The sequence below is a fragment of the Mauremys reevesii genome, linkage group 3 (assembly GCF_016161935.1).
Source record: "Mauremys reevesii isolate NIE-2019 linkage group 3, ASM1616193v1, whole genome shotgun sequence".
NCBI classification, from domain to species: Eukaryota; Metazoa; Chordata; order Testudines; family Geoemydidae; genus Mauremys; species Mauremys reevesii.
The window spans coordinates 27,152,186-27,172,789 of record NC_052625.1 but is presented as its reverse complement, the minus strand read 5'-3'; the positions used below and the strand labels follow the sequence as shown (position 1 = coordinate 27,172,789).

Here is a 20,604-nt window from a genome sequence, read left to right as displayed (position 1 = left end):
TGAGTGACCTGCATTCAGGATATCTGAAGTGTCATGGGGAGACTTACATCAGGATTGGTGTCAAATCTGCAGGGACTTTAACCCAATAACCAAGAAAAACAGAGAGGCCAGACTCAAGTTTCTTCTGATGGAGGCAGCCCTGCATCAACCCGTAGAGCCTTCGGAGTGGGTACTCAGTGCATCTGCATCCATCAGAAGTGTTCTCTCTGTTTTGATTGAGCTTTGGGGCCTATTGCCCTCCCTAGTAGTGTGGGAGAGACACCAGAAGAAGGCATTTAAGGGCCCAGTCTCTGGGAGATTGAGGTCCCCAGCACCTATGTCTAGCAAGCACATGGACAAGCACAACAGAGTGCACTCAAGACCAAGGCACTTTCAAAGGCAGTCATCTGCTCAGCAGGGACTGTCAGCTCTGGCACAGCACTGTTGAGATTGGTCCCCGAAGTGGCTCCATTTAGTTCAACAGTACTGTTCTGGTACCATCTACTCTGGCTTATGTGACAGCATGGGATCTGGTGATTCTCAATGTGCTGGCTTTGCCAGTGATCCAATAATCTTCTTGCCCAGTACCAGTGCCCACTGTAACTTTCTTGACTTTGTCCCAGCATGCAGTACTGTGGGTGCCTCTAGTCCTCTGTGTATGTCTTCATGTGGTATTTTCAAGAAGGAAGCCAGCCATGATCTCACTGATAGCACCATCTCCAGGCTCTCAACATTGATCCTGGGCAATGACTGGAACAGCCCCTACTTGGTTACAGGAGGCTGGTTCATCTTCAGACTCTGAGTTTGGCTCCTTAATGTCTCAGCTGGACCATGAACCATTCCCCTTCCACAGCCTACCATCCTTGGTATTCCTTCGAGGCTCCATCTTGGCCATCAACCAGAGACCATTGACTGGGAAGTAGTTGGGCTCTGAGACCTTACCAATAGACATTCTGAACCCCTTAGGTTTTTTTTCCTGCCTTGAGGTTGTCTCCACACCCTCCCTACTCTGCTTCATTAAGTAGGCACCAAGATTTACCACACCAGGTGCAGAGGGAGACCACTCCCAGTAACAGGCTCAGTATCGAGCAGGAGGAAATTCTTCCTTTAGAGGAATTGAAGAAGGCTCCACTACAGCCAGTTTTGGCTTTCTTCTCTTCATCACCTGATGAGGCAGTGGTATCAGAAAGTTCCTGAGGATTATAGGCTCATCAGGACTTATTCAAGAGGGTGACTTGTTCAAGAGGGCAGGGCCGGCTTTAGCAAGTGCGGGGCCCAATTCGAACTGTTTCAATGGGGCCCCGGCAGGGATGACTATATAAAAAAAAAATGTAAAAAACACATGGGGCTTGTACTCACTGGACAGTGCTCTGAGTCTTCGGCGGCGGGTCCTTCACTCGCTCCAGGTCTTTGGTGGCACTGAAGGACCCGCCGCCAAAGTGCCGCTGAAGACCCAGAGCAAGCGAAGGACCCACTGCCGAAGTGTCGCCGAAGACCCGGAGCACTGCCAGGTGAGTAAAAATTTAAAAGGTGCCTCTAGCCAAGGAAGAGATTCTCACTGGGTGCGGGGCCCTCTTAGGCGCGGGGCCCGATTCGGGGGAATTGGTGGAATTGGCCTAAAGCCGGCCCTGCAAGAGGGTGACTTCCACTCTGGATTTCCAGATGGAAGAGGTTCGAGAAAGGTCTCACAGGCTGGTTAACATCTTAGATTCTTAGTTTTTTTTGTCCTGCTGATGATAGCTCATCTCAATTGATTGGCCTCTTACAGTTGGTATGGCTATTTCCACCTTTTCGTTTTCTCTGTATGTATAAATATATTCCTGCTGTATGTTCCAGTCTATGCATCCGATGAAGTGGGCTGTAGCCCACGAAAGCTTATGCTCAAATAAATTTTTTAGTCTCTAAGGTGCCACAAGTGCTCCTGGTCTTAGCTTCTGTGGAACCATTGAGAGTAGTGCTTCCAATTAATTAAGCTATCCTGAGCCCACCAGTGTGTTGTGACAAACTCCATCTTCACTCCTCCCACCTAGCAGAAAGGGCCAAGCACAGATATACTGTCCTCTCAGAGGGATTTGAACATTTTTACACCACCCCACTCTGGGATTGGTGGTAGTCTGAGCTGCCAATGAGAGAGAATCCAGTGGCAGCAGGCATCTACCCCCAAAGGAAAGGATGCAAAAAAGTTAGATCTCTTTAGCAAAGACTTTAGCAAAGCGCTTGATATGGTTTCCCACAGTATTCTTGCCAGCAAGTTAAAAAAGTATGGATTGGATGAATGGACTATAAGGTGGATAGAAAGCTGGCTAGATAGTTGGGCTCAATGGGTAGTGATCAATGGCTTGATGTCTGTTTGGCAGCTGATATTAAGAAAAGTGCCCCAGGGGTTGGTCCTGGGGCTGGTTTTGTTCAACATCTTTATTAATGATCTGGATGGTGGGATAGATTGCACCCTCAGCAAGTTTGTGGGTGACACTAAGCTGGGGGGAGATATGCTGAAGGATAGGGCTAGGGTCCAGAGTGACCTAGATAAATTGGAGGATTGGGTCAAAAGAAATTTGATGAGGTTCAACAACGACAAGTGCAGAGTCCTGCACTTAGGACGGAAGAATCCCATGCACTGCTACAGGCTGGGGACCAACTGGCTAAGTAGCAGTTCTTCAGAAAAGGACCTGGGGTTTACAGTGGATGAGAAGCTGGATATGAGTCAGCCATGTGCCCTTGTTGCCAAGAAGGCTAATGGCTTATTGGGCTGCATGAGTAGGAGCATTGCCAACAGATCGAGGGAAATGATTATTCCCCTCTATTCGGCACTGGTGAGGCCACATCTGGAGTATTGCATCCAGTTTTGAGCCCCCCACTACAGAAAGAATGTGGACAAATTGGAGAGAGTCCAGCGGAGGGCAATGAAAATTATTAGGGGGCTGGAGCACATGACTTACGAGGAGAGGCTGAGGGAACTGGGCTTGTTTAGTCCACAGAAGAGAAGAGCGAGGGGGGATTTGATAGCAGCCTTCAACTACCTGAAGGGGGGTTCCAAAGAGGATGGAATTTGGCTGTTTTCAGTGGTCACAGATGACAGAACAAGTAGCAATGGCCTCAAGTTGCAGAGGGGGAGTGTAGCGGGGCCCTGCTCCAGTTTGGAAGGGGTTAAAAACAGCCCTGGGAATGGGCTGCCCCAGGGAGTCAATCATTAGCGGGCTTGAGGCAGCCAATAAGGGCCCAGCTGGGCCAGTATAAGAAGAGCTCCTGGGGAGAAGGAGTGGAGCAAGAAGGATCTAGCTGCCTGGTAGAGACACGGGTACCTTGGACAGAGCAGTACTGGGAAAGGACAGGCTGAGCTGGGGAGCTCTGGCCTGGCAACCTACCAGGCTGAGGCATTGCAGCAAATGCCTGAGGAGGTACTAGGCCTGCAGGGAGGCAGCCAGGGCAAGAAAAGGCAACATGTCCAACCACCTTGCTATTGATGAGTGGCCTTTTCAGACTGCAGTTTGCCCCTGAGAGATGGGGCTAGATGATGACTGGCAGTAGTCGCTGAAGCCAATTGGATATAGGGGGTTGGGGTTCCCCTGAGAAGGGAGACCCAGAGTGTGGGGACACTGCCGAGAGGCAGCACCCCAAGGTAAGGGGCACCATTGTTCAGGCAGGATGCGGTGCCTGAACTGGTGGAGATAAAGAGACTGCAGAGGGGCAGGTAAGGACAGGGGAGAAACTGGCCAGAGGAGGGCGCTTCTGAGCTGGATGAGCTAATTCCCAGACTAACCAGCAGGAGGCGCTGTGCCGATGAATTGGCACTGTTACAGGGAGGTCTAGGTTGGATATTAGGAAACACTATTTCACTAGGGGTACGTCTACACTACAAGACTATTTCGAATCAACTTAATTCGAATTTGTGGAATCGACCTTATGAAGTCGAATTTGTGTATCCACACTAAGGACACTAATTCGACGTTGTGAGTCCACACTAACGGGGCCAGCGTCGACTTTGGAAGCGTTGCACTGTGGGAAGCTATCCCACAGTTCCCGCAGTCCCCGCTGCCCATTGGAATGCTGGGTAGAGCCCCCAATGCCTGCTGGGGAAAAAAATGTGTCGAGGGTGGTTTTGGGTAACTGTCGTCATTGAACCGTCAATCACGCCCTCCCTCCCTGAAAGCGCCGGCGGGAAATCTGTTCGCGCCCTTCTCTGGTCGGTTACAACGCGGACGCCACAGCACGGCGAGCATGGAGCCCGCTGCGATCATCGCTGCACTTATGGCTGTTGTCAACTCCTCGCACCTTATTGTCCACCTCTTCCACAGTCAGCTGCTGAGAAATCGGGCGAGGAGGCTCTGTCAGCGCGGTGAGGAGAGTGGCGCAGACCTCTCACAAAGCAGGGTACGCCGCGCAGTGGAGATCATGGTGGCAATGGGTCAAGTTCATGGTGTGGAACGGCGATTCTGGGCCCGGGAAACAAGCACGGAGTGGTGGGACCGCATAGTGCTGCAGGTCTGGGATGAATCACAGTGGCTGCGAAACTTCAGGATGCGTAAGGGCACTTTCCTTGAACTCTGTGACTTGCTGGCCCCTGCCCTGAAGCGCCAGGACACGCGGATGCGAGCAGCCCTGACTGTGCAGAAGCGAGTGGCCATAGCCCTCTGGAAACTTGCAACGCCAGACAGCTACCGGTCAGTAGCGAACCACTTTGGCGTCGGCAAATCTACTGTAGGGCTTGCTGTGATTCAAGTAGCCCACGCAATCGTTGAGCAACTGCTCTCAAAGGTAGTGACTCTAGGAAACGTTGAGGTCGTCAGAGATGGCTTCGCCGCGATGGGATTCCCAAACTGCGGTGGGGCTATAGATGGCACGCACATCCCTATCCTGGGACCAACCCACCAGGCCAGCCACTACATTAACCGAAAGGGCTACTTTTCTATGGTGCTGCAGGCACTGGTGGACCATAGGGGACGTTTTACCAACATCTACGTCGGGTGGCCGGGCAAGGTTCATGACGCGCGTGTGTTCAGGAACTCTGGTCTGTTTAGACACCTCCAGGCAGGTAGTTTCTTCCCGGACCACAAAATAACGGTTGGGGATGTGCAGATGCCTACAGTGATCCTCGGGGACCCAGCCTACCTGCTAATGCCCTGGCTCATGAAGCCCTATACAGGCGCCTTGGACAGTGAGAAGGAACTCTTCAACTACCGGCTGAGCAAGTGCAGAATGGTGGTGGAGTGTGCTTTCGGACGTCTCAAGGGGAGATGGCGGAGCTTACTCACTCGCTCGGACCTCAGCGAAAAAAATATCCCCGTTGTTATTGCAGCTTGCTGTGTGCTCCACAATCTCTGTGAGAGCAAGGGGGAGACCTTTATGGCGGGATGGGAGGTTGAGGCAAATCGCCTGGCTGCTGATTACGCTCAGCCAGACAGCCGTGCCGATAGAAGATCCCAGCGGGAAGCGCTGTGCATCCGGGAGGCTTTGAAAGCTAGGTTCCTCGGAGAGCAGGGTAACCTATGACTGTCCACTTGACTTACAGAGAAGCTGAACCTGAGCCTGTTTCAGTGACTGTTGACTTCGATCTGCGGTTACATACCCCGTTCTCCAGGTTTCCCCCCTTCTAACACACGTTTTAAAATAAAGTTAATTGAACACTGATTATTAACAAAGTTTTCTTTAATTATGAATTCCTGTTCTAGGGTTGAAACATGGACGCAAACTGTGGTGGGTACGGTGTGCACTGATGTACAGACCGCTTCTACACTAGAGGAATGACAGGCTCCTGCTCCTACAGCGGTCTCTCGGGGGAGGACGGTTGCGGGTGGGTGTGCAGGAAGGGGTGGGTTTGCAGGAAGGGGTGAGGGGTGCCGTCTTTGGGATGGAGTTTGGATGCAGGCTCTGGGCTGGGGGTTGGGGCGTAGTAAGGGGTGAGGGGTGTGTGGGAAGGGTGAGTATGTGTCCGTGGATGAGGGCTCTTGCTGGGGCTCAGGGCATCGGAGAGGCTCGTGGCTAGGGTGGAAGGGCATAGTAAGGGCAGCCTGCCTTGCCATTTGTGGATGGCAGGCGCTAGGACCCTGGGGCAGCATACACCTCACAGACTGACCCGGGGCAGCATACACCTCACAGACTGACCCTGGTGCCTAGTGACTGCAGTCTGTGTGTGTCCTGCTGTTGATCCTGCCCCCAAGTCTGTACCCTGGTAAGGGAGGCTGTCCTATGTGATTAAAAAACCCCTCCCCCCCTTCACACAAAGTCTTCTGACAAGAAAAATGGGACGGAAACAGTGAATAACAACAAACTACTTTTAATACTCAACTACACAGTGGGGGGATGAAACTTGGATTTGGGACTGGGTGATCCAGGAAGGGAAGCACTTCTCAAAGTTTATGGCATCAGAGCTGTGTGGTACATGAGCGCTCTGCTGGGGTGCAGTGACAGTTTTCACGGCCCCTAGCGCCCCTCCTTCTTGTTATTTTGGGTGAGGGGGGGACAGGACTTTGTGGCGGGGGATTGCGGTTGCAGATACAGTGCAGGGGGGCTCTCTCCTCCTGCCTGCGGTCCTGCAGAACATCTACAAGGTGCCGGAGCGTGTCCGTTTGCTCCCTCATTAGCCCAAGCAGCGTTTGAGTCGCCTGCTGGTCTTCCTGCCGCCACCTGTCCTCCCGTTCGATGTGTGAGTGCTGGTGCTGACATAGGTCTCCTCCACTGTCTCTGCTCGGCCGCCTTGGCTCTGGAGCAGGCCATCAGTTCCGAGAACATGTCGTCCCTAGTCTTTTTCTTTCGCCGCCTAATCTGCGCCAGCCTCTGTGAGGGGGATGGCGGGGCAGTTCGTGAAAGAGCCGCAGCTGTGTGATGGGAAAAAGGAAGTGATTTCCTTGAAAAGATACATGTTTGCGAACAGTGAACACAGTCTACTCAGTTTCTGTGAACAAGACCATACAGGGAACCTAGTCTCACGAGCTCTCAGGACAAGTTCGAGATTTCGGAATACGCTTTCATTGTCTGCGGTCTTGCACGGAGATCGGACAAGCGGGCGGTACAGCTGAATCCGTTTATCAGCCAGGCCTGGTAAGCCCTACACTATAGGCTGCTTAACAGTAATGGGTAGCTGTGCCCTCCCGCAGAAGGCAATCTGGAAAGCATAAAGTCCGACCCTGTTCCAGCCCCTCGCGGCTGTGCCCGGGAAAGATCACTGTATGCTTTTCCTCTGCGGCCTCCAACAGGTGCCTGTTGAACGAAGGTCTTTGCTATGCAAAGTAAAAGTCAAGCAGTCACAATAGTAACAGTACACTAATTGCCCTACTTAGATGCAGCAGTCGCCGAACGACATTACCCTGAGGCGGGTCACTCGGAGAGAGAGAGAGAGGATGCTGCGGGAATCCCTGCACAGACGAGGACCGTATGCAGCCATGCTGGTGGAGGCAATGATTCCGCTTTACGTGAGGATGGCCTGGCGCGGAAGAGTGTGCTTCCACGGAGCACCAAATAAGGCACCTCTCCCCAGGAACCTCCTGCGGAGGCTTTTCGAGCACCTCTACGAGAGCTTCGTGGAAGTGTCCGAAGAGGATTTCTCTTCCATCCCTATATGTGTGGACCTTCTTTTTATATAGTTTTATATGGACAACTTTTTAGCTAGTTTTTATATAGTATATATTCCTGTTTTTTAAGAAATAAATGTTTCCATGTTTATAACACTTACCGACTGATCCTTCCCCTGATTCTGAGTCCGTGTTAACGGCCGGGGAGGGTTGGTAGGGGATCTCTGTGAGGGTGATGAAGAGATCCTGGCTGTCGGGGAAAGCGGTATTGTAAGAGCTGTCGCCTGCGTTGTCCTCCACAAACCCTTCCTCATCTTCCCCATCGGCGAACATCGCCGAGGAACTGCCCCTCGACACTATCCCATCCTCAGAGTCCACGGTCACTGGTGGAGCAGTGGTGGCAGACCCACCTAGAATAGCATGCAGTGCCTCGTAGAAGCGGCATGTCTGGGGCTGGGCTCCGGAGCGTCCGTTTGCCGCTCTGACTTTTTGGTATCCTTGTCACAGGTCCTTGATTTTCACGCGGCACTGCTGTATCCTCTGAGTGCCATGGCTTTGGAGACCTTCTTGTAGGTCTTTGCATTCCGTTCGTTGGAGCGCAGCTCCGAAAGCACAGACTCATCGCCCCACACAGCGATCAGATCCAGGACTTCCCAGTCTGTCCATGCTGGGCACCTCTTTCTATTCTGGGATTGCATGGACTCCTCTGCTGGAGAGCTCTGCATCGTTGCAGGTGCTGCTGAGCTCGCCCCGATGTCCAACCAGGAATTGAGATTCAAACTGGCCAGACAGGAAAAGGAATTCAAATTTTCCTGGGTCGTTTCCTGTGTGGCTGGTCAGAGAATCCAAGCTTGGACTGCTGTCCAGAGCGTCAACAGAGTGGTGCACTGTGGGATAGCTCCCGGAGCTACTAAGTTCGATTTGCATCCACACCTAGCCTAATTCGAGATAGCCATGTCGAATTTAGCGCTACTCCCCTCGTCGGGGTGGAGTACCGAATTCGAACTAAAGGGCCCTCTAGGTAGAATTAAACGGCTTCCTGGTGTGGACGGTTGAGCGGTTAATTCGAATTAACGCTGCTAAATTCGATTTAAAGTCCTAGTGTAGACCAGGCCTAGGAGGGTGATGAAGCACTGGAATGGGTTACCTAGGGAAATGGTGGAATCTCCATCCTTAGAGATTTTTAAGGCTCGATTTGACAAAATCCTGGCTGGGATGATTTAGTTGGTGTTGGGCCTGCTTTGAGCAGGTGGTTGGACTAGATGGCCTCCTGAGGTATCTTCCAACCCTAATCTTCTATGATTCTTTGGCAGAAAACTTTATTTAACACCAGATCTGCAGCTCAGGACTGGTAACCAGCAAGCTTTGCTGGACCACTGTGACTGTAGCTTCTGGGACAATATATTATAATGTAAAGACAAATTACCAGAGGATGCAAGGCAGGAATTTCTCACTATGGTAGATTAGCATAAATTAGTGGCCAAAATCTCCTTTTAGGTGGATTTGGACCCTGTTGACTGCAGCTAAAGCCATGGCATCGGCCATTTATGATGTGCAGATACTGGTGGCTCCAGTCATTGGGTCTTCCTCAAGAGGTCCAACAGACCATATAGAGCCTTTCCTTTGAGGGGTCACCACTCTCCTCTGAGAAGACAGATGACAAGCTGCATAGCCTCCAGGCTGATGCTCAAATCTACACCAAAGAGGAAGCTGTTCTGTCCTCAGCAGATGTCATGCCACCAAGACTTAGCCAGAAAAAAGGGCAGAAGTAATACATGAAGACCAGCCACTCCTTTTGCCTCAGCTCCTCATTAACCCACACAGCCTGGGAATTTGAAATAAATATTTGCATGTTTTTGTTGAGAACACCCTACCAGTTTCCAGAATGCCAGCGTCTCTTAGAACACTGTTTGCCAGCCAGGTCTCCAACTATGTGGATGCCTGGTCCTGCATCACTACAGACCAGTAAGTCTTAAGCATGGAAGAATTAGGATACACCCTTCAATTTCTTTCTATCCCCACTTCTATCCTCCTTCTTCATCCCTTTTCAGGACCACTCTCACAAGGCGGTCCTCCTTCAGGAGGTGTAATCTCTCCTCCAGCTGGGAGTCATAGAGGAAGTTCCTCAGTTATGCAGAGGGAAGGAGTTTTATTCCCACTATTTTCTGATCCCAAAAGCAAAGGGAAGACTCAGACTCATACTAGTCCTGTGGCAGCTCAACAAACATCTGAAGAAAATAAACTTTCATATGGTCACACTGGCTTCCATTATCTCCTCCCTTGACCCTGGAGACTGGTATGCTTCCCTTGTCTTAAAAGTATTTTCACGTGGCAATACATCAAAGCCACAGAAAATTCCTCAGGTTTTGGTAAATCAATTCCACTACCAGTTCACAGTATTACTGGTTGGCCTGTCCACAGCTCCATGGGTGTTCACAAAGTACTACATTAAGTGGTGGCAGTATTCCTGAAGAAGTCAGGAGTTCAAGTTTTTCCCTACCTGGACAACTGGTTGGTGAGAGACTGGTCCAAGGCTCAGGTACTGTCCAGTGTGCCTGCCATCCAGTCCACCTTCAATGTGCTAGGGTTGCTCAATAACATACAAAAGTGAATCCTGTCATCTGTAGAAAATGAAGAATTTATAGGAGCAGTCTTGGACTTTATGGAACCCAAGGCCTTCCTTTCACAGATAAGATTCCAGACTATGCTGGCCATTGTGTTAGACCTGAAGGCCAATGACAGTACGCACTTGCCTCAAACTTCTGGGTCAATTGGCCTCATACACTTATGTAGTTTAACTTGCCAGTCTCTGTCTCTGGAAGCTGCAAAGGTGGCTGGCATCAGTGTAATTTACAATTTGTCTTCCCCTAGATATGGTGGTTCAGGAGCTCACTCAAATCTTGGCCTCTCTAGACTGGTGGAGAGACCCTTCAAGGTGTGTGTGTATAGAGGGGTTCTGTTTGCTCCTCCTTAACCATCTTTGACCACAGCTATGGACATGTCTGCCCTAGGTTGAGGGGCTCACTTGTGGTCCCTGAAACTCAAAGTTTATGGTCTTCTCAGGATTTAACTCTACATATAAAATGTCAGTGAACTAAGGACTATCTGGCTAGCATGTCAAGCCTTCCTTCCCCATATCAAGGGAAGAAATCTTCTCATACTCGCAGACAATACATCTGCCGTATTCTATAAGAACAGGCAAAGAGGGGCATGGTCAACTTGGCTATGCCAGGATGCAATGTGGCTGTGGTACTTTCGTATTGCTAACTCAATCCATCTCAAAGCCTCTCACCCTTCCAGGTGTTCAAAACAATCTTGCAGATGGATCAAGCAGATCTTTTACCAGTAACCATGGTCTCTCCTACCAGACACAGCCAAATACATTTTCCAACTGTGGGAGACTCCCCATATAGACCTGTTTTAACAAAAGTCAACAGGAAGTGTCATCAGTTTTGTTCTTGAGCAGGTCACAGCCCACAGTCTCTGATGGATGCTTTCCTGTTGCCTTGGACAAGCTCCCATATGCATTTTTCCCAGTTTCTCTTCTATCCAGAATGTTGTTGAAAATCAGGCAGCACCATGCTCGAGTCATACTCATAGATCCAGTATGATCTCAGCAACACTGATTTTCTACTAAGCTGACCCTTTCATACAGATCTCTATTGCCACTACCAACTGGACTCAGATCTGATCTCTCAGGACCATGGTCACCTCCTCCACCCTAACCTGCAGGCCCTCCATCTGATAGTCTAGCTGCTCCATGGCTAACAGGAGGAGGTTTGCTCAAAGGGGATTCAAGATGTACTTGTAAATAGTAAAAAGCCTTCTCCTGGGTTTATTTACCTGGCAAAGTGTAAGAGATTTTCCATTTGCTCTCAGCAAAAAGGCATTCACTCTGTCTGGGCTCTGCTCCATAATGTGTTGGACTATTTGTTACACTTGAAACAACAGGGTCTTGCTATTAGTTCCATCAAGGTCTATCTAGTAGCTAAAACAACGAGGAGTCCTTGTGGCACCTGTCACCTATTGATAATTGTTCATTTTTCTCCAATCCTTTGACAGTTAGATTCACGCAGGGTTTATATCCTCAAGTATAGGATCCTATTCCCCCTTTAGACTTAAACCTGGCATTAGAAAAGTTAATGGGTCCTCCTTTTGAACCATTGGCTAGCTGTTCATTGCTCCATATCTCTATGAAGATAGACTTTTTTGATGCAATCACCTCAGCCAGGAGAGCGAGTGAATTACAAGTACTAGTTTCTGGACCTCCATATACAATCTTCTACAAAAACAAAGGTATTCCTACACCCTCATTTGAAGTTTCTCACCAAGGTGGACCTCACTTCCACATCAGTCAGGCAATATATTTACCAACTTTTTCCCCGTAAGCCTCATAATCATAGGGATGAGGAGAGAGTCCACACATTAGACATTAGAGGAGTGTTAGCATTTTACCTGGACAGGACTAAACCATTTAGGCCATCGTCTCAATTGTTTCTGGCAATTGCAGACAGAATGAAGGGCCTTCTTCTATTCATTTGTTCTGTGATTTGGCTGATGTTCTGCCACTGAATAGAATGCTAGCATGTTCAACCAGATCTCATGCAGCTTTTCTGGGCCAGCTGCCTATTCTGGACATTTGCAATGCAGCAACTTGATCATCAGTGTATACCTTTGCTTCACTTTATGCCATCTCTCAGCAGTCTAGAAATGATGCCAGATTTGGACATGTGGTCCTTCAATCATTATTCAGATAGATTCTGATTCTACCTCCTGATCAAACTACTTGTGAGTCACCTGAAGTGGAATGGACATGTGCAATCACTTGGAAAAGAAAGCAGTTCCTAACATGTCCTGTAACTGATGTCTTTTGAGATGTGTTGCACTTGTCTATTTCATGACCCATCCTCCTTCCTCTCTCTGTCTGAATCTTCTAGAAAGAAGGAACTGAGAGGGGTTGGGGGAAGCTCTTCCTTTGTAGCTTCGAATGGTGGCATGAGGCAGCAGAAAGCGGTCATGCTGCTCTGATGGTTATCGCTGAGAGAAAAGTCCCCAACAACTCTGCACTGGGTATGCACACACCTGAAGTGGAATGAAAATGTGCAACACATCTCAAAGAACAACAGTTACAGGACAGGTTCATAATCAATTTCTTTATGACAAAATGGAAATATTCAGACAAATAATGTGTTTTCTTTGACAATTATGGAGTTTTTGTTTGAAAAACCAAAACCCAACATTTTTTCAGATTTTGGGTTTTCAAGTAATACCCAAAACATTTCGATGAAACATTTCAATGAAAAGAAATTGTTTTCTTGTGGAGGAAAAAGATCATTCCTTGAGCAGCTTCACCACTAATACCACCAAATACCACAGTCTATTCCTACTCTTAATGTTGTTTATTCTCCTCTCTGAATTCTGTGATAGATCTGCAACAAGAAAAGTCTCATTAAAGTTTATGCAAATTTATAAACTTTGAGGCCACATAGCAATAATGAAGCAAACTAAAAGCTACGTTATTTAAAAAATGTTAAAAGTTCCATGAGGTAACACAAGCAGCTTCATCTCCAAAAATCTTCCTTAGAGCCCCAGTCTATAATATAATCAATATAATGCTGACTGGCTTTGATACTAAGTACAGAAAAAAATTAACTTATCCTTCTATAATGGCAAACAGTGCGCTACTGAGTTACATTACATCCCCAAATATTCTTTACATAACTTAGAGTAGCAGTTCATATTTTGAGTTCATAATTTTCTTTCTAATGAAAAACATTTACAAAGAGATATAGTCATTTCTCTTTCTAAACTAGAAAAAAACAAGATGAAAGCAGTTAATTGGCCATGAGGAGTATAACAAAGAGAATCATAAATGTTTGCCAATGTCAAGTCAAAATGGTAAAGTCACTTTGCTAGACATAAACCTGTTTGTTTTGCTTTAAAACTTGTGAGTATAGACTGTAAGAGCAACAGAGACTTTCAGAATGGAGGATTCTGACTTCTGAAGTCCGATTTTGCTTTTAGAAAGTGTTTAGTATGTCTGTCTTAATTTAAATATTTTTGGGTTTCATATTTACAAGTCCATAATTTATATTCTTGCTCTTGGTTCTTGCAGAGATATGACAGAGGTAGTTCATATTAAAGACCGAAAGGAAGTAATTCATGAAATGAAATTTTCACCAGATGGCTCTTATCTTGCTGTGGGTTCTAATGATGGCCTCGTGGATATCTATGCAGTTGCTCAACGATACAAGAAGATAGGAGAATGCAGCAAGTCTTCTAGTTTTATTACTCATATTGACTGGTCTGTGGATAGTAAATTCTTGCAAACCAATGATGGTGCAGGAGAGCGACTGTTCTACAAAATGCCATGTAAGTTCAGAGAAGTTAGATTTATGAACAAATAAGCTAGTTTTATGGTTTCTAAGAGGACAGTACAATATATATATTCTAATTTTACATCTCAAAGCAGAAATACTTGTTTATTATTTACCTAAATATCTATTGTTTACTTATAAAATCAGATATAGTTACCATTCAGATTAATCTTTAGTAAGAAGAAATATCTCTCCACATCTGTATTCATCTAATTGCATATTTCCCATAGTATTAGTTATATTTTATACTGACCCACTAAAGAAATAAATTCTAGATCATCATTAATGTCTGAAAAAACCACCTGTTGTTATACACTGGTTTCATTCCTTTCGTATAATGCATAATTCTGGAATTGGTGGTTAAACTAATTATTAAGAATGTAATTACTAGAAGATGGGAGAAACTTGTTTGTGTAAATGTCAAATGTATCCTTGAAATATAAACGTTTTCAAAATTCCACAATAATTATTGGCACTCCAAAATGACACCTATTAAGCTTTGACAGGGCCAGTGGAAATCATGAACACAGATCATGCCAGAAAGTCCTCAGCAGAAGACTGGAAATGTATGGGTAACAGCAGTTTCATAGAATCATAGAATCATAGAATATCAGGGTTGGAAAGGACATCAGGAGGTCATCTAGTCCAACCCCCTGTTCAAAGCAGGACCAATTCCCAACTAAATCATCCCAGCCAGGGCTTTGTCAAGTCTGACCTTAAAAACCTCTAAGGAAGGAGATTCCACCACCTCCCTAGGTAACCCATTCCAGTGCTTCACCACTCTCTGAGTAAAAAAGATTTTCTTAATATACAACCTAAACCTCCCCCACTGCAACTTGAGACCATTACTCCTTGTTCTGTCATCAGGTACCACTGAGAACAGTCTAGATCCATCCTCTTTGGAACCCCCTTTCAGGTAGTTGAAAGCAGCTATCAAATCCCCCCTCATTCTTCTCTTCTGCAGACTAAACAATCCCAGTTCCCTCAGCCTCTCCTCATAAGTCATGTGCTCCAGCCCCCTAATCATTTTTGTTGCCCTCCGCTGGACTCTTTCCAATTTGTCCACATCCTCCTTGTAGCGTGGGGCCCAAAACGGGACACAGTACTCCAGATGAGGCCTCACCAATGTCGAATAGAGGGGAATAATCACATCCCTCGATCTGCTGGCAGTGCCCCTACTTATACAGCCCAAAATGCCATTAGCCTTCTTGGCAACAAGGGCACACTGTTGACTCATATCGAGCTTCTCATCCACTGTAACCCCTAGGTCCTTTTCTGCAGAACTGCTTCCTAGCCATTCGGTCCCTAGTCTATAACAGTGAATGGGATTCTTCCGTCCTAAGTGCAGGACTCTGCACCTGTCCTTGTTGAACCTCATCAGGTTTCTTTTGGCCCAGTCCTCTAATTTATCTAGGTCCCTCTGTATCCTATCCCTACCCTCCAGCGTATCTACCACTCCTCCAAGTTTAGTGTCATCTGCAAACTTGCTGAGAATGCAGTCCACGCCATCCTCCAGATCATTAATGAAGATATTGAACAAAACCGGTCCCAGGACCGACCCTTGGGGCACTCCACTTGAAACCGGCTGCCAACTAGACATGGAGCCGTTGATCACTACCCGTTGAGCCCGATGATCTAGCCAGTTTTCTATCCACCTTACCGTCCATTCATCCAGCCCATACTTCTTTAACTTGCTGGCAAGAATACTGTGGGATACTGTATCAAAAACTTTGCTAAAGTCAAGGAATAACAAATCCACTGCTTTCCCCTCATCCACAGACCCAGTGATCTCCTCATAGAAGGCAATTAGGTTAGTCAGGCATGACTTGCCCTTGGTGAATCCATGCTGACTGTTCCTGATCACTTTCCTCTCCTCTAAGTGCTTCAGAATTGATTCCTTGAGGACCTGCTCCATGATTTTTCCAGGGACTGAGGTGAGGCTGACTGGCCAGTAGTTCCCCGGATTCTCTTTCTTCCCTTGTTTAAAGATGGGCACTACAGTAGCCTTTTTCCAGTCATCCGGGACCTCCCCCGTTCGCCATGAGTTTTCAAAGATAAAGGCCAATGGCTCTGCAATCACATCCGCCAACTCCTTTAGCACCCTTGGATGCAGCACATCCGGCCCCATGGACTTGTGCTCATCCAGTTTTTCTAAAAAGTCCTGAACCACTTCTTTCTCCACAGAGGGCTGGTCACCTTCTCCCCATACTGTGCTGCCCAGTGCAGCAGTCTGGGAGCTAACCTTGTTTGTGAAGACAGAGGCAAAAAAAGCATTGAATACATTAGCTTTTTTCACATCCTCTGTGACTAGGTTGCCTCCCTCATTCAGTAAGGGGCCCACACTTTCCTTGACTTTCTTCTTGTTGCTAACATACCTGAAGAAACCCTTCTTGTTACTCTTAACATCTCTTGCTAGCTGCAACTCCAAGTGTGATTTGGCCTTCCTGATTTCACTGCTGCATGCCTGAGCAATATTTTTATACTCCTCCCTGGTCATTTGTCCAATCTTCCACTTCTTGTAAACTTTTTTTATGTTTAAGATCAGCAAGGATTTCACTGTTAAGCCAAGCTGGTCGCCTGCCATATTTACTACTCTTTCTATACATTGGGATGTTTTTTTCCTGCAACTTCAATTAGGATTCTTTAAAATACAGCCAGCTCTCCTGGACTCCTTTCCCCCTCATCTTATTTTCCCAGGGGATCCTGCCCATCAGCTCCCTGAGGGAGTCAAAGTCTGCTTTTTTTGAAGAGCAGTACAGCCTAAAGTGTAGTAACGAGTTTAGTATTAGAAAGAGGGACTGAGAGGAGAGTTCATTCTACCCAAGAGAGTCACTAATTCACTTTAAACCTAAACATGTCCACTCTTCCAATATTGATCTTATGTAGAATCATAGAATATCAAGGTTGGAAGGGACCTCAGGAGGTCATCTAGTCCAACCCCCTACTCAAAGCAGGACCAGTCCCCAGACAGATTTTTGCCCCAGGTTCCTAAGTGGCCCCCTCAAGGGTTGAGCTCACAACCCTGGGTTTAGCAAGCTAATGTGCAAACCACTGAGCTATCCCTATCATAAAAGCTGGTTAGAAAATGGAGTCCCATGCCCCACCATGCCCAGGCTTCCATGGTCTAGGATCCTGGCTGTGCATCACAGAGCCTGGAAGTCATGAGAACTCAGTCTTGAGACAGAGCTCTCAAGATATCCAGGCTCCAGGGCATAGTGTTGGGAACCTGCAGGTTCTTGGATGGAACCCCACACCACCAGAGAGAACCCTACAGCAGGGACCCTGGAAGCCATGACAATCCTGGCTCAAGCTGGGGCTTTCAGGATTTATGGGCTTTCTGCTGTGGAGCTGGGAGACCTGGCTCTGGGGCAGTCTGCATGATATGGCTGCCCTGGATACACATGCCCAGGCAGCTGCTGACTAAAATTGACATTCTTGTCTATTTCATTGCTGCTTGTTTCTCCCAAACTGCAAATCTTGGCCAGTTCTACTAATCATGACAAACTATGTAATGGTTTTGTGACACTGACAACATAAAGATTATGATGAGACTACTAAACTCATTTTCACTTGTGACCTTGGCCAGGATTTGAATCCAGATCACCAAAAGTGAAAAGCTAATATATTAGCCTGCACCAAAATTTAGAATTTTAAAGGTTCTTTATATTATTTATACATTTGAAAGGACAAGCACTTAATATGTTTTTTGGGGCTTGATCATCTGTGTTTGTACAGCACTAAGCACAACAGGATCACAATCCTGCCTGGATTCTCTAAGTGGTACCATAGTAAAAATCATTAATTTTGTTTAAAGCTTAATAAGTAAGTATCTAGATTAAAACTGCCTTTCAGATTTAGAAAAATATGACAAATAACAGGAAAAGATTTTGTTTTGGTTTAAAACATGAGTGTAAAAACTAGTTTAAAAATGATTACCTAAATCTCTCATGTTAAACTTTATTTACTTGTCATCACTGTGTTAACTTTAAAATGAACAGATCTTAAAAACAAAAAATCAGTTTATGATCAGCATTCTGTTTCTGTTTAAAAATGATTACCTAAATTTCTCATGTTAAACTTTATTTACTTGTCATCACTGTGTTAACTTTATAATGAACAAATCTTAAAAACAAAAAAATCAGTTTATGATCAGCACTCTGTTTCTCAAAGTTTGCATCACTTGAGGTTTCTATATCTGCATGTAATATACATATATCCTGGGGAATAACAATTTGAAGGGTTTTTTTGTTAATATTATATGGTGAGTAGCACAGAGGAAAAAATGTTTACTTCAATAAATTATGGCACATTAAAGGCTAAATTAAGCATATCCAGCACATAGCTAATATAGTGATAGGCACTTTAGAATTGTTGATAGATTTACATTTAGATTTAAATTTTTGGAATATTCTTCTAGCCAAGAAATCCAGTGAACTGTACATCCCTGATAGCTTTATAATAATTTTAGAATGAAAGCTAAAGATTTAGTCTATATTTAACAATTTTGAAGAAAAAAGAAATGTTACAATTAATTGATTTCAGATAATTTTTAATGTCTACCGTAGATATGAGCTTGAACCAAAAACCCTGGATTTGACACCCCCAAGAATTAGACCCATCTCTAATTTAGTGAAGTTTTAAAATTAGATTGCTTTCTTTTCAGCTGACATCTCCTTATATGTTTAAAATGTAGCTAATGCATTCTATCACATATGGTAAGTTTAACTGTGTTTCCCCTACAGAATTGTTATAGTCTTCTTGGGACAAGTCCAAAGTTCTTCATAACCATTCTTGAAATTATTCTTCAATGAAATGTGACTTCAAACATTACTCTGCTGATCAGCTCATGTTGTGTTGCTGATACAATCTTAATACAATAGGATTATGTGCGATCATTGCAAATGAAACATGAATAAGTATGTTTGTCAGCTAATATTCTTTCCCCAATTATGTTTGTTCTCCTAGTACATACAAGACATTCAGAAATGCTATTTACATAGGGAGCATTAAAGATTATCATGAAGTAATAACAAGCCTAATTAACTTAAGGGAAAGCTATTACCTATAGAAAAGTCTTTGTTAATGTAAAGAGTTATTATATAGTGACAATTTAACCAAATATTCTCATTTAATTGATATTATATAATCCAATAAAGCAAACTCCTGTACCAGTTGTAAAAGTGAAGTTAATAAATTGAGGTAGATTTAGGATAGTATATTTTAGAATTTTAGTCCCCATTTCAAAATTTGAATTAGTATATATTATTTTATTAATTTTATAGCACCTAAAAGTGTTCTCTTTATTTATGTGTATATGTAACTGTACAGTTAGAGGCATTTATTTTATGGAACTGCTATAGATGTGAATTTCTGAGTCAAAATGGTGTAAAATCAGGATCTAGATAATCTGTGTAAAGTGCTGAGATTCTACAGTGATGATCTAGGAAAAATCATAACCAGATAGATCATGTTTATTTAAAATAAAATAATCTTTCTTTCTTGACATAAATACACTGAACTCAAAAAGAACACACAACTAACTATAATGGAGAAAAGCATCTTTTTAATGAAAAGATAGTTGTTTAAACAGCATATTAATTTGACTCTTTTCAGCTGGGAAACATTTAACAAGCAAAGATGAGATCAAAGGAATTCATTGGGCCTCATGGACCTGTGTGATAGGACCTGAAGTGAATGGAATTTGGCCCAAATATACCAACATTACAGATGTCAACTCTGTGGATGGAAATTACAGCAGCTCAGTGCTAGTGACTGGAGATGATTTTGGATTTGTAAAATTATTCAAATTTCCTTGCCTAAAGAAAGGTAAGACACAGTTTTCATCTCAGGAATTAAATAATTAAACTGCCACGGAATGTATGCCATATTACACTGATATTATACTAATATAATTATTGGGAATTTAATCTCCCCTTGATGCCCATTCAAAACTGCAATTAATATTAATGAGAATCATGTGCACATAGGAGAGAATATGTTCCATTGATTCTAAAATGATCATTCAATCAATGCTTGCGATGTTTCAGTGGAGTGGGTATTGCCTTATGTAACACTTAATATAAGCAGATGTCAAATAAGACTATTCTAATCACTTTCCAGAAGAGCGTATTTCTTTTCGCCTGCATATTTTAGACCCTTGCCTTTTAGTAAAATATTTCTATCTCACCATTCTGGAAAAGATCCACTTGTTGCAACTGAGCTATTGTTATTATCATAGCATCTTTATAACTCTGTCCTATAAAAATCATCTCCTTACTAGCATAATATGTTCATGTATTGATGACACAGACTGGGGAGGGGGCTTTCTTAAATGTTTGGATCCTGGTTATTGAGAAACCAGTCAGCTCTGCAACAGACTTAGGTCTGGTGTAGACGACATACCTATATTGGTATAACTATGTTGCATGGGGTGTGAAAAATCCACACGCCTGAGCAATGTAATTATATCGACCTAACCACCCATGTAAATAGCGCAATGTCAATGGGAGAGTTTCTCCTACTGACATAGCTACCGCCTCTCAGGGACATGGATTAACTATGCCAATGGGAATGCTCTCACCTGTCAGCTTGGAGTGTCTTTGTTAAAGTGCTACAGTGGTGCAGCTGTGCCAAAGCAGTGTTTTAAGTGTAGATGTGCTCTGAACTTTTGGGGAGAAATCTACTTTACTAGCTAGGAAAGGTAACTATTGATAAGTGTAGACTCATGTTTGCATTTTATG

At 45.0% G+C, this 20,604-nt stretch overlaps 1 protein-coding gene across 1 annotated transcript in view; it reads left to right on the top strand.

Moving 5' to 3' along the window:
* The window catches only part of EML6 (EMAP like 6), a 374,873-nt gene that overhangs the window by 166,899 nt on the left and 187,370 nt on the right, over nucleotides 1–20,604 (top strand). Inside the window, exons 10-11 of the mRNA XM_039531367.1 lie at nucleotides 13,603–13,859; nucleotides 19,478–19,690. Coding sequence (XP_039387301.1) covers nucleotides 13,603–13,859; nucleotides 19,478–19,690 — 470 coding nt within the window. The remainder of the gene's footprint in view (nucleotides 1–13,602; nucleotides 13,860–19,477; nucleotides 19,691–20,604) is intronic.